Source organism: Lineus longissimus, chromosome 12, assembly GCF_910592395.1.
Source record: "Lineus longissimus chromosome 12, tnLinLong1.2, whole genome shotgun sequence".
NCBI lineage: Eukaryota > Metazoa > Nemertea > Pilidiophora > Heteronemertea > Lineidae > Lineus > Lineus longissimus.
This window is the reverse complement of record NC_088319.1, coordinates 223,905-246,855: the sequence shown is the minus strand read 5'-3', so window position 1 is coordinate 246,855 and position 22,951 is coordinate 223,905. Positions and strand designations below refer to the sequence as shown.

The window sequence follows — 22,951 nt, the reverse complement described above, 5'->3', positions numbered from 1 at the left end:
CCTGGTGCCTGTGGTAGAGAAGAGACAGCCAGGTTGTATCTGTCTTCACGAGGATGGTAAGATGATAGCTCAGAGCAAGGCAGTAGGCCCTGGTGCCTGTGGTAGAGAAGAGACAGCCAGGTTGTACCTGTCTTCACGAGGATGGTAAGATGATGGCTCAGAGCAAGGCAGTAGGCCCTGGTGCCTGTGGTAGAGAAGAGACAGACAGGTTGTACCTGTCTTCACGAGGATGGTAAGATGATAGCTCAGAGCAAGGCAGTAGGCCCTCATGTCTGTGGTAGAGAAGAGACAGCCAGGTTGTACCGGTCTTCACGAGGATGGTAAAATGATGGCTCAGAAAAAGGCAATAGGCCCTGGTGCCTTCGGTATAGAAGAAACGGCCAGGTTGTGCATTTCTTCACAAGAATGATGAGCTGATAGCTCAGTCTTAAGGCAGTAGGATTGATGGTGGCAAGATGCTACTGTGTAACTTTCCCAATTATCTGAAAAAAGAGGTTGAGACGAGATCCATGTATCCGGATCGCGAGGTTTTTTTTACAGGTAGGTTCGTACCATTGTTCCCTTATCAAATAGCACTTCAGGTTAGTTATACATGCTTCCCGAAATTTTTCCCCCTTGTCCGTCATTAAAGGCATTCAAGTGTGTTGGTCAACCATGACTATCTCCTTTGTCCCTCCACCACAACGCCCAGTTCCCCCTTATGACATCACTATTTCGGACACTCAGCGCCCCATTTCTGGAAAGGTGTATAGCTCAGTTAGTTGTCTCGTATCAGGTATCACCCAAGAAGACTCGAGTAGTGTCTGAGGAGATGATATGAATAAACACCAGCAAATGCTTTGTCTTCAAGTGACGATTGCGATTTACCAGTTACTCTAAGCACGGGTTACTCCGGGCAGAGATTGGGTGTCAGTGTCTCTCTCAAGAGCGTACAGCGGACTGTCTGCAGGATGCCTCATCCAATACTAAAGAGACCGGGCTTTTAGCACCTCTGTAGGGATAACCATACATCAAAAGGATAGGATACAACACAAGTTTGAATGTCCTGGAATAATTTGCGTCTCTTTACGAGACTAAATCGGACGCTCTGTAATGTCACATCTTTCGAACTCCAGGGACACATAGATACACACATTGAGCGCCAGTTATTTTCCGTGAGTAGTGGAGAAATGGACTTTGTCAGTAAAAAAAATTTATCTAGGCAGATTTCGCAAGCCCTCACGAGCGAAGATGTATGAAAGATGGTCTGTGGTGTCATGAAATCCTGCTAAAGTTCAGTTACGCGATATTCGTAAATCGGCTCAATCATTGATACCATGATGACTATACAGATAGAGGAAACCAGACAGAGCTCTTCAGAACTGTCGTCATACATAGACGTTGGTCTCCGCCAGGCTTGGAAAAACTGTCTCTTCTTCTCGATCGTCAACTGCTTACATACAAGTTGGCCATCTCCTTCGGGGTTGAAGTGGGATGCAAATTAAGTTACGGTACAGACTCTGGGCTATTTCGTCCCTGACCGCAGGCGTGAGGTATTTTGGTGAAGAAGGTGCATTTGGTAAGTGCATAAATCTCACTTTTCGGGAGTGTCCCCCACGCTGAGAGACCGAAGGACAAGAGACAAAGGCTGATGATATGTCATTCTGGATTGTAACGGGATGCAAATTAAGTTACGGTACAGACTCTGGGCTATTTCGTCCCTGTCCGCAGGCGTGAGGTATTTTGGTGAGGAAGGTGCATTGGTGTCGTTTGGTTAGTGCATAAATCTAACTTTTCGAGTTGTCCGTAAATTGTTGCACGTGAAGATAGTGTAGTGTGTTAATCGAACTTTTTGGGAGTGATCCGCACACTTATTGACCGAAGGACAAGAGACGAATGTTATGATATGACAACATTTATTTGGCAAGTACATACATATGAATAATGCAAAACTTAGAATACAATAACATAACGTTGATACTGCTGACGCCGCTTGAGCCGCTTGAGCAAGCGTGTCAAGGGATCAGATGTTGGGTGAGTGCGCATGCGGGGCATGGGATGGAGGGTGGTGCACTGTGAGTGTCGATAAGGATGGGGGGGGGGGGGGGCAAAGGCAAATGACAATAGCATAATAACAATTGAACAATATACAAGTCGTAAGTAACCGTGACCGCTTTCAAGGTGGCAAGAACTGATTGCTGACCAAAACAATGACATATTCTGTTAACACCAATGGAGCATTCTCTTGTACTGTATTTTAGCCCAAAACCGCCCAATCAAAATGGTGCAGAGACTCGACTGACGTTTGTTGTCTTCAAGAGGAAATTAATCTCAAAACTGATATGGGCCTATAGTATAAATAATATCCTACCTAAAATATAGGCCTTCTGTTAAATTAGGCCTGCCTTAAGAAAAAAGAAAGAAAACCTACAACCAATTCCTCTTGAAAACAAATATGTATGTCAATAAGGCTCATCCATGCATAATTTGAGTAAAACAATGTAGAAACACATTTTTGCTGTGATCAAGATAGCTCCATTGTTGTAATGTTGCACTTCTTGTGCTGTGAAATAGCTCAGATACGGTAAATGGATTGCCACATTGAAAACGGAACAAGAAATAGCAATATTCTGGATCAGCGTGTACATACATGAAGTGCTATTGATTTCAGGAATAAGTACATATTTTGCAAGGTTCACTTTTAACAAAGAGTAACAATGTTCGATGTTTAATTTTCAGGGTCGAAAACAGGTGAGTGTCAACCCATTCTGGGCCAACAGCATGAATTACAACAAGAAAAGGGTCAATTCCGTTGGGAACTGCTGTTCCCTGATCATGGCTCTTGACTACTGGCCTGGAATAGAAAGGGACGATTTAGATACCAAGAAACATTGAAATATACAATTTAAGAAATTGAAGTATTTGATCATTTTTCATGACGTATTTTTTATAAATCTTCTATTATAGCATATCAGTAATATGTCTATACACATGTTTATGTCTGTGACAGCCTCATTGGCACTAATAAGATGAATCAATTACATTGAATTGTCAGTCAATGGTGGTCAACCTGCCTCGGGTTTGTCTCAATATCAGTCACATGATGACGGACCTAAAGCCTCATTTCATCAACTGTAGCCAGCTTATCGAATTTTATCTCATTTACCTCAATTGTGTTCCACAAATCTGGCATCCTGAATCTCTCAGAAGTGGCCTCGGTCGCGTTGGCTCGATTCTTGGGACGGGACAGCGAAACCACACGGGATGGAGCAATCGACCTGAAAAAATTGGAGACAATTCGATTGCTGCTTCATTGAACAATGGGCGATCTGTTCAGGAGACGTCTTTCAAATCGCCTATTGTTTCATAAACGAGAGCTGGACAGACAGTTCCAGCTACTCTTCGAAGATTTCCTTCTTCCAGTGCATACATCGCGTTTTGTCTCGACCACACTTGCATAGCTATTTACTTTAAGGTCACGTGCAGGTCTTATTGGTAATTGCTGGGGTGAAACTTGGTACTGCGGGACAGACTTACATGTCCACAAAACGCAATGTCAATGCTGGACTGATTTACAAGTCCACAAAACGCAGAATCGGACATGGACATCATTACCCCAGCAAGAACCCAATGTAACCCCACAAATAGGGCCGTTTATAATGTTTAAGACATGTTTATACAATAACAATGCTGAAGCTATTGCCTGCAGTGACCTTGCTAATGATTTTTATGTGGGAGGGGCCAGGGACCGTGACTATTGATAAAGTCCTCACGATATTATATTCGTCAACAATGGGGCACAGACTTTCAGATATTTTCGTGACTGACCTATATTACCAGTACAGTCCAATATATATTTCTTTTTTTTGACTGACCTCTATTACCAGTACAGTCCAATATCATTCTATTCTTCGTGACCGACCTATATTACCAGTACAGTCCAATATATATTTCATTTTTCGCGACTGACCTATATTACCAGTACAGTCCAATACATATTCTATTCTTCGTGACTGACCTCTATTACCAGTACAGTCCAAAATATATTTTATTTTTCGTGACCGACCTATATTACCAGTACAGTCCAAAGATACTATTAGTCTGTATATTCTAGGGCTGGGGTGGGGGATGGGGAAATTCTCCAGTGACAAACTTTTTGATTGTCATTCTGGTAAAATAAAACACGTCCAAAGAAGAAATTTATTCTCATAACTTTTAACAATGCTCGAATTAAATTTTTTTAAATGTTCATGTGGCGAGCCGCCACATGTACCGACTATACCTGTGGATCTAGATATATATATCATCATTGAAATCCTCAGAGAAATTAAACCAAGACAAAAAAGGGTTCCATGCCCTTGGTTTCCATGTACCGCGAACGATGCTAACGATAGGATTTAGCTGACAGCATTTGGCCACATGAACCCCTCCGTGTCCAGAAGACGCGGGGGTCGTCAGATCAATTTGAAACCGCCATGGACATCACTTCTTCCCCCTCACAAGTCGGTCGCGATGACCTCCATGTGCAAACCATTTTGGCTGTGGATGCTCCTGGTAACCCATGTCGCCTAACCAGACATAGCGCGCTGCCTGACTAGAAGTTACCGCCTCTGAGACCCAGGGTTGAGACACTGGGGTCTGCCCCTAGCTGACAGGTGGATGGAGATCCATATCATAGAGCATACCAACCGTACATAACCGGCTGGACTGGTACACCCTATCAGGCTCAGACTCCCCAACGGAGTCTATTGAGCGCAGCCGCAGCGCCAGTTAATATGGATGGATTTACGTCGTCAAATAACTGTCGACCTGATGAGCATTCGTTCACGGTACATAGAGTTTATCGGGGTTGGGGGCGAAGAGACAAGACCAGGAACTCCTATGGGGTCGCGGGCGCAATGCAACCCGAGGAACGAGATGCACCCAAAGTACAAACTCGAAAATAACTGGCTCATCCTTCGCCATAGGTGTCAAGTATGTACCACTTATACAGACAGGCGTCATTAACGTTGGGTAACACCTCACAAGGAGCAATACCAAGCATTTTCAAGACCTCATATTTAGCGAAAAGGTGTGACAACAATGATAATATATCAGATCCAATACCAGTCCCTTGACCAAACCCAACCATTTCTTGAAAGTTCAAAGGACGTCGGGGCTTCTGAAAGAAAAAGTATTGGCCATGACAGCTACGGTAGATGGATCGAAATGATAGATGGGCTAACTGTCTATCTGAAAAGGGCGGGTAGCGAATTTTTTTTCCCTGAACCTTTTGGGCACTATAGTGTACATTTGTACAGGGACTTTCAGCCAATCAGATTTCGACAAATACATGACGTCAGAAATCTTATAAACTTTAGAGCAGTTGGTAGAGCGCTCGTCAGAAATGGCAGAATACGATGTTCGATCCAAAGGTCGTGAGTTCGAATCCGATTGTGGACAACATTTTTCTTTTTCTTTTTTACTCTTTATATTTTATTTTTATAACGCGTTTCTTTTCCCTTGTTATTTAGATTTTAGATATTTTAGTTATTTCTGCTGCCTGCAACATACCTACAGAAAGGACAATAACAATAGCCCATCTCCAAGGTCCAAGGGATAGTCCTTCAGATATCATATTGAGCATGAATATACAATGAGACTTGTCTCATGTGAATGGTCTTCCTCCAGTAGGAATATGTTTCTCTGCAATGAGACTTGTCTTTCGATACTGCCTCGTGTGTATGGTCTTCCTCCAGTATATTTTGATACTGTATGCTTCAAATTTGATTAACAAGCACAATACAATACAAGCTTACTTCTAAGTTTCATGATGACGCCCCGATGACGACACGGATTTATCGGATTCTGATTGGCTGAGAACCTGTGTACAAATGTATACTGTACTGCCCGAAAGGTTCAGGAAAAAAATTCGCGGGCGGGCGATTAAGCAGGCGCATAGTTAGATATTAAAATGGTAACAAAATGGCCGAAATTTATCTTCGCAAACCATCTTTATACTTGTATAGGAGCTATAGGTAAAACTCAATGGTGACGAGATTATTACTGCTCCCGAAAGAGACTTAGCTTCCTACCGACGGCACAAGGACATCTTTGAAAGCCACCACGTGACCGCAGGGCCAATGCACTGGTGTCATTATTTACATTTATCATCTTCGTCACCACGCGAAAACATACTTAAAGCTGACATGCATGCATAAAAACCCAAACGACAAAGATAGAAAACACAAACGCCGACCACCAAAAGACAAACTGCACTTGAAACATGATAGACACCCAGTGACAGGTCTCACTTGACTGCACAAACACAAGTTCATTGACGAGACAGGTCACGTAGAAAAAAAGAAAAAAAATTCCCCGAGCGGGTTCGAACTCGGAACCCTCGCCACTTCATCCTTTCCTTTTCTAATTTGGCCGTTAGGGTTTTTATGCATGCATGTCAGCTTTAAAGGGACAACCTGGGCGTGGGATTTCCCTTGCCAGGAGGATAATACCTCTACTTGTCACCATGCGCCGCCACTTATCTCAAATAACGATTTTCGCCAGTGTGCGAGGCAGTTTTGGACATGACCTGTGAAATTCAGGCAGGCCTAAGGTTACACCCAGTTTTTGTGCTCTGTTTATTGCAGTTCAATGATGTATTTCAATTTTCCTGTTTGGACTGAGAAGTCACGGTTCTACTGGAAGCCATTTTTGTAGGAAAAACCACCATATATCATGCCACAGTTGTCCATTTAATACCACTGAATACAAGAGGGGGTAGGCCTATCACTAAACCATGGTCATTTCATAACGATCTCCGATTGATCATCGATCGTCGCACAGTTGGCAGCACACAGAGGTGAAATGAGACGATTGGTAATTTCTGCCATGTCTTCATGTAAATGTCTCTGAACTACTTCGATTGTATGCCTTATCTTTCTGATCCGGTCAAGGTCCTCATCATACATATCACATGTCACAGTATCAAGGGCCGATTGGTTCAGAGATAGAATGTGTTATGAGCACGTGACACATTGGCCAAGCACGTGGCGTGTGACGTCATAAAACATGGCAGACATGACCGAGCGTCTCATTTTCCTGCTGCCAGAACGATATAGTACCATAGATAGGGTATGGGCTAACAGTGTCCTCCTTTCAAAGGTCAGCTGAGCCGAGTGTGGAAATATTCAGAACAGCAGTGGCAGATTCAGGGGCCCGCATGAGTCATCCCTCTTTGATATTTTAGGGCACCTCTCCTCAAGAACCCTCCCCCTCATTTTCAGGATTGCACCTTCGGCTCTATCATGAGTTCTCATTGGTGGGGCAGCGCCCCCCCCCGCTTCTTTCCCAAATTTCTGGATCCGCCACTGCTGCAGAGATGAGAAGTTTCAAAAGAATACATGTATGTGCGATCAAGGAAGTTTCGATAGAGAAAATTACTCACCATGGTGGTGTTCAAGTCGTATCTTGTGATAAACCGGTTGAGCAGCAATGGGTGTGCTAGACAGGACAACGTGTCTGGCGTCTGCAAGAAATGAAAATGAAAAGATAAGATAAGACTGTACATTGTATCAGACAATAGTCGCAAAATTTGGGGAGAAAAAGTTGTGGAGAAATCAGGCTGAACTCACCAATGTTGAACCAGTGCTTCGACTTGGCGTCGACACAACTGAACGCTTGTGTTCCCAAAACCGGTCTGTCATACCAGGAGCACAGCCAAATTCAGTATTGAGTACGTTACGTCAGAGAGGTTACCAAACCACTCATCTATTCAAATTGTGATTTTCAATCAAATTCATTGACCCATACACGAAAATGCTCACTATATAAAGCTGATTGGTCAAATACTGAGGTCACGGTCGGATGAACAGGAGTCGGACAACAAGTGACATAACTTCGCGGAAACTTGGCTTTTGTGGTATTTTTAAACGAGTCTACGTGACGTAACATGATTGTTGAAATTTATAGCCAGTAGTATTCACACATGGTAATTTTGTTTTAAATTCAAGTTCAAGTTTGCGCACCGAGCGATTGAAAGTGGTCCGTTTTCGCGTACGTTGTGTGCGCTCAGATGAATTGATAGCTTATGCTGCTCCGCCTGTCTAGCTGAGAGTTATGGCTGGTCAAATCGTGTTTTTTTCCCACCACGATCAGCTAGCTAGCAGCCATCAGGCTGTATCAATGGCAGGTGTCTGTTCAGCGAATGAGAAATGCCGCAAACGAGACGGCGATTGATCTGGTGACGTCATCGAGTGATGGCAGGTGGAAATGCCGAGGGAACACCACGACACAGATAAAGAGGGACTTAATGGTTAATGAACATTGGTTTGGGACATCAGTAAACATGATAATAAGGGTTGAAAAACATGCACGGACTTTCACTGATTTTTTAAAGGGACAACTTGGGCATGAGATATGTTGGTTTCTCATACAAAAATGGCTTCCAGGAGGACCGTGACTCCTCCAAGCAATTATGATAATGGTTAAAAGAGAAATACGTGCACAGACTTTCAGGGATTTTAAGAAGTTTTTCATTAAAATGACGAACCCCAGGACTCAAATGTTTTGGGTGATAGCATAGTCAGCGGAGCGCTATCCCAGAGGGCTATGAGAGGCTTCTTAAAAATATCTATGCTGTGGCCACACCCAAAACGTTGGGGGGAAAAATTCCCCAAAAATACATAACTTCATAATTTTCTCCTATTCTATTCCTCTTATTTCAGCTCACGACCGCGATGCATAAAAAAACTACTTCCTGCTCGTGAGTCGTCTGTATTAGCACAAATAGCAGACGACGACCACATCAACCTTGTGCTCACAGTGGGTGACTAACGGATTCCCGGGCTCTAGGAGTCTTCGTTTTGTAGATGGGTCTGCGTTTTGTACAGGTCTGCGGTCTTCGATCTTCGCATTGTATACACCCAAAAACGCGCCAACCGGCACTGGATGGCATTTCAACACGGGGCCGACGCACATCCCAAGTTCATTGTACACATACGTCGGCAACAACAGTAAAATGCGTAGTTTCTTGTTAGCCGCTTATTGAGTAGCACTCTAGGTTTTAGAAACTTCAAAAATATATTTATGCCAAAACAACTACGAAATCAACACTGGCATACTGTGAGGACCAAGAAATCAATGATTTTTTAGAAACTACGGTTAGGACTTGGCCGCTTAAAAAAAATGCGAAAAAAACTCCCTAATGAGACCTACAAATTTGGTCACATTACAAATTACAAATTACAAATTGCAATTTGTAATGTGACCAAATTTGTAGGTCTCATTAGGGAGTTTTTTGGTCACATGATCAAAACATGGTCACTGTCCCTGTATCTGTCTGCTTCCTGAATTAATAACGAAAAACACTTCAAAATCACCTTTTCACAAAATGAAATTTCTTATGATCATTCTCACAAGTCTAGCACAAACAGTTCTATGTACTTCAGTTCAAAACTTTGCAATCAACGACCCACCTTTGCCAAATGATCCATTTCTAACTGTGTGGAACGCCCCCAGTGAAAAATGCCTAAAAAAATATGGGGTATTCCTGAACCTGACTGCCTTTGACATAGCTGTCAACCCAGCCCATCAGTTTATTGGGGATGTCATGACCATATTCTACCACTACCAGTTGGGGAAGTTTCCTTTCTTTTTACCAGATGGAAGAGCAGTAAATGGTGGGCTTCCCCAGGTAGCGTACTCACTGCAGCATTTCTTCAGGGTAGTTGTCTTCAGGGTAGTTGTCTTCAGGGTAGTTGTCTTCAGGGTAGTCTGTATTTTCACTGCACTTCTGTTTTTTTTTACTTTATTACTCTAACTTCCTAACACAATTTACGCCTTTGTATATAATGTAAGAGTGTCATACCTGATAAAAAAGAACCGATCAAAGAAAAGGGGAAGAACTAAGATCCTTTTGCCAAACTTTAACATCACTTTTCAATTTCAGCTTGGGAATTTGACAGCACATCTGGAACAATGTAAGAAGGACTTCAGATCCTTTATACCAGATGTGACATTTGGGGGACTTGCCGTGATTGACCTCGAGATGTGGCTTGGCTTGTGGGAATTCAACTTTGGTGTGAGATCAAACTACAAAAACAAATCAATCGAACTTGTGGAGAGAATGCATCCAACTTGGAACAAGTCGCAACTCGTAGCCGAAGCCAAGATTCAATTTGATACAGCTGCAAGGTAATATTATTATTTATACAATGACCTAATCCGAATTTTGAGTCTCGGAAAGATCATTGCTTTTTCATCTCAGTCACCCTTGGCGAGACCATTCACCCAACATTGCTTGCCCCAGCCCAAGCAATGGGTAGCAGGCTTGCCTGAAAAGTTGACCTGAGATAGGCCAGGGCTAAACAATCGGGGATGAGCTCCAGCCACCTGATGAGCTGCTCATGGCTCCGGCAATAGCCCAGCCTAAAGCACTGTGCCCAAAGCATTGTGCCTCAAGTATGTGAAGAATTTTGTAAACATGCGAAGTTCAAATACTCCTTTCAGAAAATACATGGAATCGACCCTTCTATTGGCGAGAGCAGTGCGCCCAGGAGGACACTGGGGCTATTATCACTACCCCTATTGTTACAACCGCAAAGTAGGGCAGAGTCATTGCGACTTAATCATCAGAGAACGGAATGACCAGTATGTATGAATGGAACGTTTTATTCTGTCGGCAAGAGTAGCATCCTCATCTAATGGGCACTTCAACCTCGGAAATATATTCACCTACCTTTTATTTTCGTATTGACAGGGGTTCTCCCCCAGAAAAGTTTTAAATTGAAGTCAAGGAATATCCTGTGTGATACAGGTATAATGACATAGATGATGATAAGATACCCCCAAAATAACTAAAAGTTCCTTTCAGGATGTCCTGGTTGTACAGGTCCAGTGCCAGCCTCTATCCTTCTGTGTATTTGTCCACTACAATACCGGATGCAGCCAGCTATATCTATGGAACTTTAGAAGAGAGCTTCAGGATTGCATATAATGACACCACATCACATGCCCCTGGGGTGTTTTTATACTCGACCTACGGATACACTGATCAGAGAAGTAAATTCTACACAGAGGTATGTCAGGCAACAAGTTTTACTCTCAATAAAAGGGAGAATGGTCTTTTTTTCAGGATATGTGGATGGGTCGGAAACCATTTTGAGAATTTGTCAGGGAGTAGGCCTTTGCCTATGCAAGTACATGTAGGAGTTCTTCAGGGTGGTTCAACATTTGGGCCCTGCACACAAAATGTGAGCAGGGTCGGATATGCATTAAACATTAACCCATGATTTCCTCAGGATGTCTTATGTAGGTGTCATTGTGGTGGGGTAGACATTTTAACACACTGGTGCTTATAAGCAAAAGCTATCAGGTCCAGTTGTTGGTTCGAGATGTCTGGCTTGATTTCTCATACAAGGATAAAGATGGATGATCTAGTACTGTCACAAGTAGATGCCAGAGACTCCCACCGGCAACTTGGCGATGGTTAATCTGGCCCACTTGGCTCATGTCTGTCATCTCCCTTTTATCAAGTAAGTTTGCATTTCAGGCTGACCTCATCAAGACCTTCAAACAGGCCGCAGACTTCGGAAGTTCTGGTGTTGTTGTTTGGGGATCCCACAACGACTTTACGAACAAGAGCCAATGCATCGCCCTCCAGGCCTACCTCAATACGACACTAGGCCCATTCATAAAAAACATCACAAACTACACAAGAACGTGCAGTCAAAAGGTGTGCAGTAACCATGGACGGTGCCAGAGGAAGGATTTGATGGCGCTGTTAGATTTGTCTGAATCAATTGCAAAGATATCTAAATCTATCGGAATGCCCGATGAACCATCCTCGAGGTATTTGTATTTTCGCACTTGGCATCAGGACTCGATGGTGGAGTATCTTCGTGGTGTTCAGTTAGAGTTCAATGCATTGTTTCAGAGGACAATCAGACAGTTGTCTTCATGGATGGTCAAGTCTGACGACTACACATGTCGGTGTTACTCTGGTTGGGGTGGAGAAAGTTGTGATAAAAGGATTTGAAGTTATATCTTCGTCCGTCTGGAAGACAATGAATTTTTATATCCAGCACATTTTGGTATAGATATCCATACGAAAAAATCCACCAAGTTTACGCTGGTACAAGCCTCATTAAACATGTTAATTGTCTAGTCAGGTGGTGTATGAAAATGTACAGCTGAGGTTTTGATAACCAATCATTCTGTTGACTGCCATGGCATGGATCAAATGCATCCTTGGCAGTGAAACCTATGTAACCATCAGATGATTGCAGAGAGGAATAACTGTAGTATACTGATGTCCACAGTCAAATACTGTAAACTCAATGATACTTGCAACCGTTTCATTTTCGCATTTTAATTCAATATTGCCAAAGTTCATTGCCTAGTGCATTAACCATTACATGTAAATGGTTCTCAAATGATCAAAAAATGGTGCTTATGATTTGTGACAAATAAATGACTTAAATAGTTTTAAAGACGTTGTTATGTGAATCTGTGTGAGCCACTCTTCAAAAATGCATGCAATAGTGAGGTTACAATATGCAATGATGTCATCTTGTCGAGAGAATAGAGCAGAAACTGTATGCATGTCACAGGGTCAGTTGTATGCTTGGTCATAAGTGCTGAGGGAAAAGCCCTGAATTCCAGGATGTGCATGTGCTGATGCTCTCTTGTTTTCTATAGCTCTGCGTGCAGTGACTGTCTCCAAATGGACCTCGTCTCCACACTGTCAAGTCTTCATTGGGGACATGCTTCTGACACCCTATGTTGAGGACGGGCCCAAACTTCCTACCTGCCCATCCTCCAGCAGCAAGCCTTTCAGTACACTCAATCAAACGTCAAATGACTCTGTCAATGCCATTGCACCATCATGGTGAAATATTGATTAAGGATGAGATTCATTGCACAACCTACCTAATCTAGTGTGCAATAACTTAGCTTATTTAGACCTGCTTCTGTCACAATCAAGGAATTCAACTTTGGGATTTTTGTCTTGGACCAAAATAGTTGAATTCTTCAAATATTCTTTACTTTTAAAGTCGATTTCTTTGGATTCCTGTTGCTCCACGCTGAGTGTTGTTGCCCGACAGGATGGTTCGAACGTAAGTACATTTAGACTTGTGCACAAACTGTGAACTGTAACATAAATCAGTTGTAATTCACGATCCTGCTGGTGATTCATGGCAGGGTCTACCTCGATGTCCATCGTGTGGAAAGGCAAACTAACACATAAATGATATGCCCAAGTTGACTGACTGTTGCTGTTCTACAAGTCCTCATCAGTGGAAAGCTTGCAGGAGCACATCAAGGAATTCAACTTGCTGTGAAAAAGGGTTTTTAGAGTCGGCTCAGTTGTACTATGATCCCAAAGTTGTGTTTTTCTCGTTGAAGGCGAAGCACACAGCACAAGATGGTGAAGAAACCAGCAGATGTGATGGAGGAGGAGACATTTCAAAATGTTGGCGCTCATTCAACAAACGTAGGTGATTTATCGTTGGCTGCAGGTGACCATCCACCTGGAGACTTTAACCCTCGTCCGTGAAAGCTTTCTGTAGCACTCAGATGAGCTGCTCAGCTAGCACTACAATCTGCGCATTCTGACCAGGACCCATTTTACCAGGGTGGAGTAATAGACAAAGAGAGCTGCCCGAGTCTCACGCCAACAGTGGGGACTGAACCAGGGACCTCTTGACTACTAGTCAAGAGTCCGAGCCACTATAACACAGCGGCTAATGGGACTTCTCCCCCATTTAAATAGAGCATAAATTGATGTTCTAAAGTGATGATTGTCTGCACCACAGGAGCCTGAAGTTCAAGTCAAAACCTGCATCAAATAAATGCTTGTATGAATTGGTCCTCACAGCAGGAGCACACATTTGTGCGACCATTCATTCAATGCGGATTTTGACTTGAACTTCGTGCCCCTGCGGTCTTAATGGGCAACCACACCAGCGGTCTTAATGGGCAACCACACCAGCGGTCTTAATGGGCAACCACACCAGCAAAACAGAACTGGCCCTCTTCATGTTTTAGACCGAGTCCAAGCAGGCTAGCGGCATCAGGAAGAGCGGCTACTGTATGCTGAGGAAGGGTCAGTTTCCCTGTAAGGTGATGGATGTTTCTACGTCTAAAACAGGCAAGCATGGATCAGCAAAGGTGAGTACTCACCCAAAGGTGACCCCTATTTTTGCCTATACTCCTCCTTTAACAAGTGATGACATGTTTCAGTCACTGACCTATAATATCAGTGTGAAAGCCCTCCAAGGACATTGTTGGGCCATAGGAAGCTTCACAAAGTTTATAATACTTGATCTCGATAATGCTGTTTAAGGAATACAGTTGATATAACCAAATGGCACCTGACCCAGTTCCCAAATAAAGCAGATTAGTCACCAGGAGATTAACCTTTTATACTGGGCATAATTGCAAACTCTGAATAACAATTGTTTTAAAAGTATTTGAGAACACCATTTAGCTGCTTTAATCAAGTTTTTTTAACTTTAAAATTTCTGATTTTTTTAACTTCTGCTTTGCAACTCCAGGTGCATGTGACTGGTGTTGACATCTTCACTGGTCAGAAGTACGAGGAACTGTTCATGAGCTCCAAAGATGTTGAGTGTCCGAAGATAACCCGCCATGACTACACGGTGAGTTATTACTACTCAGGGTTAAAAAAGAATCGTGTCAATGTGGACGAGTTCTGCTACTGAATATGCTTCAAAACACCAACCCATACTGTACAGCAAATAATTGATTAATTTTCTAGATAATGAGTTCAGAACATGTGAACTAAGAGTATACTGGGTCCGCCCAGGAATTGATCCCGCCACAGGTGAAAGGCCCTTGTGTTTCCAGTATGCCACTCCAAGCTCTAGGATTTGATAGCTAAGATTGTTTAATTTCAAGTAAATTAATCATTTCAGGCGATCATGTTCAGGGAAGCTGATGACTTCTACGACTATGGCACCATCGCTGTGCTGAATGACCAGAACCTGGTGATACGGCTCCGTGTGGAGAAATCAAACAAATCTTACCAGAATCTGCTGGATGCTGACTTTGAGAACAAGTGTTACTCGGTGAGAACAGTCAAACCAGAAATATTCACGGTCGTTTGATTTCAAGGTTTTCTGCAATTGCAACTTTTAATTCAATGTTTTGACAACTGTCACAGTTATTTCAATTCGATTTTCCTATTTGGAGCTAAATTATTTCAACTATTTACAATTAGGCAAGTTTGATGCTGCCAAATGATGTCTTTTATTGTGAGATGTCCTGATTACAGAGTTGAAATTTAATGGAAAGTACCACTTGATTTCAGGTGAAGACGATTAAATTTGGTGACCAGGAAAAGCTTGAATCCATTAAGGAGGAGTAGTCTTGAACCAGATTATGTGTGAATGCAGACCAAGGATTCATTGGTCAAGGATTGGTCAAGGGTTTATGGTGAGAGAGACTATGGACTCAAGACTTTGATCGTATCACTACTTGAAGTTAGTACTTCTGGAGGATGATATGACAATGTGGTTATCTTTGTTATACTGATCAGCTAGTTTTCAAGAAAGACACAGTTTTTGGGCCATTTTAGCTGTGGGTGCACATGTGGCCATGACGTGCGGGCAGTCATCTGACAGTTGCCGAACCACACCTTTGATTCATCAGCATTTAGCCGCCGTGCCTAGACAAATTGCTTGTAAAATGTTTGGTACATTTTCTTGTTTAAAAGAATACTGTGACCCTACATTAGTGATGGGTGTCAGTAATCCACGCCTCCTCCTTTAATAAAACAAAATGATTATCAAGAGCACATATGATTTTGTTGAGTTTTTGATTGAAGCATAAAAAGTTAGAGCACATTTGGAATCAGTGGATAGACCTCTCGTAAAGAAGGCAACAGTTCTGAAATTCTGACAAAGTTCTGGTCAGACAATCTTATAAAAGCAGCCCTGGGTTACCATCGATTGTGCGCCTTGTTTCCTGAACACAATCCTTGCTGCATCCACAGTCTGAGAGGAAGTCTCTTTGTCGTCCACAAGATGCTGGTGGAAGTTGATAATCTTCTTGATAAAAGCTCCACATAGCTTTGTCATCGGTCGAATGCATAAACAGCAAGACAAAGGTCAAACCAAGAGGTTCACCACCTTGGTTTAGAATTACTTTCAAAAGTTCTTTCTTCACAAGCAGAGCAAAATTTCCTAAAGTAGATATTTATCTGAATATCATCAAGTGCTATGGCTGACAGTGGTCACCTGATGACCTCGAGGGTGGTCGGATCTGAAGATCTGGTCATATGTGTGTGAAAGTTGCCGACCCCCATCTCTGTTCATGGCTGGATGACATATCTACCCAGGTCATTTTCCTACGCTTGTCATGAAAGAACAATTGAGAGTTTTCAAAACAGCTGTCGTTCCTTTCCACAGTAATGAAGAAAGAGCAGAGCTGATCACCTCTGCCCCACCCAGCTGCAGTGGCCGTATATCACATGAAAGCTTCCTAGATGTCACCTCTGCCCCACCCAGCTGCAGTGGCCGTATATCACATGAAAGCTTCCTAGATGTCCGCAACCTGGCAATCACAATCCGGGAAAGAAGAAGAGTTTCTTTCGAAACGTGAAAACGGGGGCCGGAGTTTGCTTATACTGCGTTCCGAATGCTCGTGACATCTTATCATTCACCTGGAAAGTGGATAATAACAGCTCAGATTGTTATTAAAACACACATTATGAAAATCCGTTCATTGGATATAAACTGGTACATGTATTTATATACCTCCCGCAACTCCCGTAGTTTGGGGAAATGATGACAAGTGTGGTATCTGAGTAATGGAGACCAAGGGCCCTACAGCAGGTGGTGGGTATCCTTTGAAGTATGCCCCTGGCCTTACTGTGGGGAGCTTCACTGAAGGGGGTCTATTTCCCTTTGAGGTCACACTTTGCCAACCGCAAAAAACCCCCCGTAAGATGCTCCATCCATCAGTAGTGGTCCTCATAATATCCAAGCGGATGTAGCAAAGTCTTAGATATTTCTGATAGAAATGCCGAGGTCAACACAACGCCTGACTTACCATTGTCAGGAGACTAAGCGCATCCTGGTGGTGAGCATGTTCAGCGAAGATCTCACATATAGACTGGATGAACCAACTGCCGGTCGTCGTGTTCCGCCATGACACATAACCTGAAATGAACAATCACCATTTAAAGGCTCGTTAGGAATAAGAAATCAATGTGGAGAAAAAACTGTATTAAACTTGGCATGAATATGTTGACAGGTGTTGTTTTCATGATTCAAATTCAGTTAATATTACGAGTAAAATAAAAATAGATATATTGTACTGGTGACAATATTCAACAACTAAATGAGAATTGTGCATTTTGAGAATCTACGATATCCCATGGTAGAATCTATGATGAGATCTGATGTAAAACTTGGTTTGTGATGATCATCATCGATTCTACCATGGGCCCATCGTCACTCACCTGGGATAAGATGCACAAATGAAGCCTTGCATCGTGACTCACCTGGGATAGTCGAGTAAGCAATAAGAGTATCAGTCAATGTTGGTAGTTTCTGTTTTAGTACGGCCACATCATCTATACTCATCCGCTGGAAGTCACTGATGGTTTTCTCCATGTCCACAGGTGGTACAGAATCCGTGGCGTCAAAGCCAGCAAAACCAGCATCTTTCTTCTCTGAAAATGGTTGATCAGGACTTTAAAGCAAAGGATATCTTGTGGTTCATTTCACCATAAACCTGCATGCCGATGAATAAGATTTCATCTCCACCACTGAGTTCAGACACCCTGTAAGGACTTGCCAACCTTTTAGGCTTGTCACTTGTGAAGTGTCTCCAAGGCTTTTCCTCAGCCAGTCTAGCACCACATATTGAAAAAAATAGGAATGCTTATTCCTCAAGCATTATCCTCTTGGTTACATCCAGCAATGTGAAATCAAAGTTTCCCATATTTAGTCTCTTGAGAGGGGTTAAGGGTGTACAGAGAGACTGAACCATTTTGTCTTTTTGACTTGACACACCTTTGCTACGCTCCTTAAAATAACTCAGTGCAGGTGTAAGTACTTACTTCCTCTACAGGCCTGGATGATGAACATCTTTGGTTTATTGACTAGAGCGGGGCAGTGTTCTCCTTCAAAGAGCTGCACGAGGCTATCGAGGGGGACAAGTTCGTCGTCTACGCCATAAACCTCTCCGTTCTCACCGTGGGTCATGATTGCAAACACGCATGAGTCGACCTGATTCAGCTGCGGTTTCACCGCAAACTGCCTCACAGCTGTTCTGATTTCCTGTGGAGAGAAAACGATAGTTTATCATTTGTGTTTTGCCAGAAGAAATAGAAGTTGAAAGTGTAGGCCAAGGGCAAATAAGAAGTAAAGCTACAGCTAACATTTGATGCCTGGTATGACACTCTTGAACACAGACTGTGAAACTATAACAGCACTCCCTTTCACCAATGCATAGCATCTGTTTACATAGGAGAGGACATATGACTTAATATCATTACATTGGGTCATATCGATGCATTGTATGGTGGTTTAAATGACTAAGAGTGGTCTAAAATATTAAAAATGTTTTCAAAAACATTTTTTAAATGTGGCGCCCTAATGTGTCTGAAACAGTCAGGGAAGACACTGTGTGATGATATGAGCTCACCTGAGCTGTCAGTTCTCTCTTCTGCTCCACTTGGTAGCCAAGTTGTTTGAGAAGGTTCTCCAGGTTTGTCCCATCAATCTCGGTCCCCACCCTCTCACTCATGTAGCCAAACTTCCTGTTGTTGATCAAGAGGGCGTAACCCCTCGGATGGGAAGACATACGATAATGCTGTCAAATAAACAATATGAATTTTCAATGTTTCAGAAATGTTCTTAAATGCACCAGCCAAGGGCTATTAAACATGAACCATTAGATGGACATAAATTTCTTCAAAAATTTTTAACATGTTTTTAATGATAGAATGAAACAACAGGAAAGGAAACAAATTTCTAAATTTTCTAAGTGTAAATTTGGCTCAATATGGTTTGTGCCAACTCAAGGCTTGATTCAACAGGAGTATTTTGGGTGAAAGATCTAAGGACACTTACTGGGATGTCTTTGTTGAAATTCTGTATAAAATCATCAGACGTTCTTGAGACATTCAGATCCAGGACGCCACTTGTTGGAGTGAAATCTGTCACATCTGAAAAAAGGTTGAATATTCTATAAAAAATTGTATCATAAGATACTATTTCTGACCCAAACAAATCAATGATATTTCCCGCCAATTGTAATTTCACAGTTGGGCATGTGAGCTGTAGCGTAAGAATCGCTCTCGCCCCAGTCACATGACCTCTGTATGTCCAATCAGATGTAGTCAAGGGGCCAAACACGACAACAGTGCGTTCTCAATCAGCTGTTCCAAACCAACAAGTCTCGGTGGCTGTTCCGATCTGATGATGATGACTCTATGGGGTCCCCGGTTTCCTCCTACTTTCATTACAATTATAGTTTATGGACCTAATAATGTCATTGTTGACCCAGCTCAAAACTCAATATTCATGTCATTGTTGACCCAGCTCTCAACTCAATATTCATGTCATTGTTGACCCAGCTCTCAACTCAATATTCATGTCATTGTTGACCCAGCTCTCAACTCAATATTCATGTCATTGTTGACCCAGCTCTCAACTCAATATTCATGTCATTGTTGACCCAGCTCTCAACTCAATATTCATGTCATTGTTGACCCAGCTCTCAACTCAATATTCATGTCATTGTTGACCCAGCTCTCAACTCAATATTCATGTCATTGTTGACCCAGCTCTCAACTCAATATTCATGTCATTGTTGACCCAGCTCTCAACTCAATATTCATGTCATTGTTGACCCAGCTCTCAACTCAATATTCATGTCATTGTTGACCCAGCTCTCAACTCAATATTCATGCGATGGTTGTTCGTAGCTTGAGGGTGAGTTCATTGGGCCAAATGCAATTTTGCAAAGTTTTTCTAAATCTGACAATCCCTGTTAATCTAATGTATCAATGGATTTTAGGTAATCCGTGCGAGTTCTTGCATATTTTGTACATTGCATACAGAAATGGGTTTCATTTTCTACATCACTTCCACAGAGCAAACATAATCTCTATTCGGGCTTTTGTTTCCTATACCTGCCCATCTCGATTTGGAGGTTATGGCGATTACCCCAGGTAAAGCCCAAGCCCCCAATGCCAAGCCCCCAATGCCAAGCCACCTTTAAGTGAAAGCGAGGACGTTTTTGACACGAGGACGTTTTGGTACCTTGAAAGCGAGGACGTTTTGGCATGGGGACGTTTTGGTACCTTGAAAGCGAGGACGTTTTGGCATGGGGACGTTTTGGTACCTTGAAAGCGAGGACGTTTTGGCATGAGGACGTTTTGGTACCTTGAAAGTGAGGACGTTTTGGCATGGGGACGTTTTGGTACCTTGAAAGCAAGGACGTTTTGGCATGGGGACGTTTTGGTACCTTGAAAGTGAGGACGTTTTGGCATGGGGACGTTTTGGTACCTTGAAAGTGAGGACGTTTTGGCATGGGGACGTTTTGGTACCTTGAAAGCGAGGACGTTTTGGCATGAGGACGTTTTGGTACCTTGAAAGTGAGGACGTTTTGGCATGGGGACGTTTTCACTGGATACCCTTCATGTAAAGGACAAGATAACCACCAATTAATTCAGCTCAACTTCCTTACATGCTGTCACAATATTCAATCTATTTGATTGGTCCATGGTATGTGCAGCGTTCAAAAGGTCAATAACATACCTTGATCGTTTGGTGCAGGTGGCAGAGCTTTACCCCTGAAACAAAAGGTTCAGATCTCTTGAAATGCTTGCTTCAAAAGTTGATTACAGACAATGGCAAATGTATACTCGGGAATTTAACACACAAAGAGCACTATCAGGGACTTTCAGGTCAATCGACATTACCAAAGTTTTGGATAATTCTAAACTTCTTTTCAAGAATGTCTTCATCAAGTAATTGGCAATATGATATTTGTCACTGTCACAATCAGTCAAATTGTTGTCGGATTTTAAATATTTTTGTTGGCCCAAATCACGGCTTTCAACAAATAATAAATAATGTGGGACTTCTTGTTTGGCGACAGGTATTGACCAATCGAAACCCCCATACTCAACCATGGCTAGGCTATCTGGGGTGAACAGGGATGAAATCTCTCTTCTGATTGGTCACCAGATCTGAGAGGAAGTCCCAATTGGCTGCTTGAGGAAGGTCATAAATACTGTTCTTGGAGCACTCCTAAGTTACCTCAGTATCGCCTCCTGGTTCAGTATCATTTGCCTGATATGTCCTTGGTCTGTCTCAGCCAAGCATTCTAAGAATAGCTCATATGCCCGAGGCCCTCTTTTGGGAAGGTTCTGAAGCAGTTCATCTCGTTGTTTACCCAGAGACTGATGTGACTGAAAGAAGAGCCAACAATACTAAGATAATTCCTGAAAACACACTGTTGTAGAGACGATATGCCTCTATTGGTCAACGATTGAATGCAATGTCAACGATCCTGGAAGAAGGCAAGCCATATCAGAATCACCCGAGAAACGAACCGTCAATTTCTGTGGAGAGAAACCAACAGCGGACATCCAGCCACTGAACACCTGATGATGGAGCCGTGGATCGCCTGCATACAGTCAGTAATCATTAGAGTGGTCCCAGGAGCCGGGGATCGCCTGCATACAGTCAGTAATCATTAGAGTGATCCCACAACATGATGACATTGTGACATCTGTTGTACTTTGTATGTTGTATGCATCTCAAAGCACTAATGAGGGAGTGTTGGAGACTGAGATAGCCTTGCTACATGTCATCTCTCCTCACCCTGTATTCCTCGGCCATGTCCTCTGAGAAAACGCCCCTGGCAACCAGTTCATCCCACAGATTCTCCACCTCTAAGCTTCTTTTGAGATCTGGGCGTAGTTTCTGAAGCGTCTTTCTATGGATTTGCTCCATCTTTCTTTCTCGACGTTTATCACAAACAAGATGACACTGCTTCAGAGGAAGCAACTGAAAAAGATGACACTGCTTCAGAGGAAGCAACTGAAAAAGATGACACTGCTTCAGAGGAAGCAACTGAAAAAGATGACACTGCTTCAGAGGAAGCAACTGAAAAAGATGACACTGCTTCAGAGGAAGCAACTGAAAAAGTGATAAATGTGTTGTTTTCATTCACATCCAAGATCAACTACACTGAGTGGACCAAATACAACTGAGACATTTCAACAGCATCATCGCTATGATGTCATGAATGTTGATTGCATCTTGGAAGCAAACCAACTCGATGTGGCATACCCTGGGTAAGACAGACTGGCTATGAAATATATCCCGAAAGTCTTGATGTCACTGGGCCAATGGGCCTCAGTGTGCATGCGCCTCTGATCACTGGTGCTCAGATCACAGGGCTGGCAGTTCAGTTGGGGCTAAAATAACATTACTTACAGGGACTCTGTATTTGTCAATTTTAAGCTAGTCATTCAATTGTCACTGCGTTGGACCTTTAAAGTGAATTACAGGCTTCTTTCGTAGATTGTGCAATGGCAAAACTGCTAGGGATAAAAATTGACAGTTCAGCTTTAATTCAAATCTAGAAAATTTGAAGATTGCATAACTTGTATTGCAGCCAATATTTGGCCGATTTTATTGAAATTTATCAATTCCACGCAAAACATACAATTTAAACTATGTACCAATTTCTGTTGCGATACAATATTCAGTTTCCAAGAAAATCAGTGATTTCTGACAATCAGCTGATGAAAAAATGAAATCAGGAAGTAAATATAGTGGTATTGCAACAAATTTTTATAAACCAAATTTATAAAACATTTAAAACGATTTCAACTGACCCAAAAAGAGTACATATTCTCAAATTAATTACTAATAACGTATTTTAATTTTCAAATTGTATAAACTATGCCCAATAATGATTATTTTAATTTTTTCTTGTT

At 42.4% G+C, this 22,951-nt stretch overlaps 3 protein-coding genes and 1 long non-coding RNA gene across 7 annotated transcripts; 2 read left to right on the top strand and 2 right to left on the bottom strand.

The window, feature by feature from the left end:
• Positions 1 to 1,957: 1,957 nt before the first annotated feature.
• LOC135496901 (uncharacterized) lies at positions 1,958 to 7,682 on the bottom strand. The gene is made up of 4 exons (XR_010448740.1): positions 7,593 to 7,682; positions 7,406 to 7,486; positions 3,146 to 5,140; positions 1,958 to 2,833 (listed from the first exon to the last, which is right to left on the bottom strand). It is a non-coding gene; the product is annotated as an uncharacterized LOC135496901 (long non-coding RNA).
• Positions 7,683 to 9,250: 1,568 nt separating this feature from the next.
• Positions 9,251 to 12,447, top strand: LOC135496708 (hyaluronidase-like). Its single transcript, XM_064786179.1, has 5 exons — positions 9,251 to 9,652; positions 9,908 to 10,152; positions 10,468 to 10,608; positions 10,832 to 11,036; positions 11,510 to 12,447. The coding sequence occupies exons 1-5, from the start codon at positions 9,350 to 9,352 to the stop codon at positions 11,993 to 11,995; spliced, it is 1,380 nt and encodes a 459-aa protein (XP_064642249.1). The 5' UTR covers positions 9,251 to 9,349; the 3' UTR covers positions 11,996 to 12,447.
• A 474-nt stretch (positions 12,448 to 12,921) lies between these two features.
• On the top strand, positions 12,922 to 15,433 carry LOC135496868 (eukaryotic translation initiation factor 5A-like). The gene is made up of 6 exons (XM_064786430.1): positions 12,922 to 13,076; positions 13,366 to 13,453; positions 14,008 to 14,130; positions 14,517 to 14,621; positions 14,898 to 15,050; positions 15,293 to 15,433. The coding sequence occupies exons 1-6, from the start codon at positions 13,066 to 13,068 to the stop codon at positions 15,347 to 15,349; spliced, it is 537 nt and encodes a 178-aa protein (XP_064642500.1). The 5' UTR covers positions 12,922 to 13,065; the 3' UTR covers positions 15,350 to 15,433.
• Positions 15,192 to 22,787, bottom strand: LOC135496867 (cell death protein 3-like). 4 transcript variants are annotated; one of them, XM_064786427.1, is made up of 11 exons: positions 22,694 to 22,708; positions 22,446 to 22,552; positions 21,828 to 22,013; positions 21,261 to 21,412; positions 20,757 to 20,791; positions 19,065 to 19,159; positions 18,637 to 18,804; positions 18,050 to 18,269; positions 17,489 to 17,659; positions 17,035 to 17,144; positions 15,192 to 16,645 (listed from the first exon to the last, which is right to left on the bottom strand). In XM_064786427.1, the coding sequence occupies exons 3-11, from the start codon at positions 21,957 to 21,959 to the stop codon at positions 16,544 to 16,546; spliced, it is 1,185 nt and encodes a 394-aa protein (XP_064642497.1). In that variant the 5' UTR covers positions 21,960 to 22,013; positions 22,446 to 22,552; positions 22,694 to 22,708; the 3' UTR covers positions 15,192 to 16,543. The 4 variants fall into 4 exon arrangements, with proteins under 4 accessions (XP_064642497.1, XP_064642495.1, XP_064642496.1 ...); XM_064786425.1 differs by lacking the exon at positions 22,446 to 22,552 and having other exon boundaries at positions 22,694 to 22,787; XM_064786426.1 differs by lacking the exon at positions 22,446 to 22,552 and having other exon boundaries at positions 22,678 to 22,777.
• Positions 22,788 to 22,951: the final 164 nt, after the last annotated feature.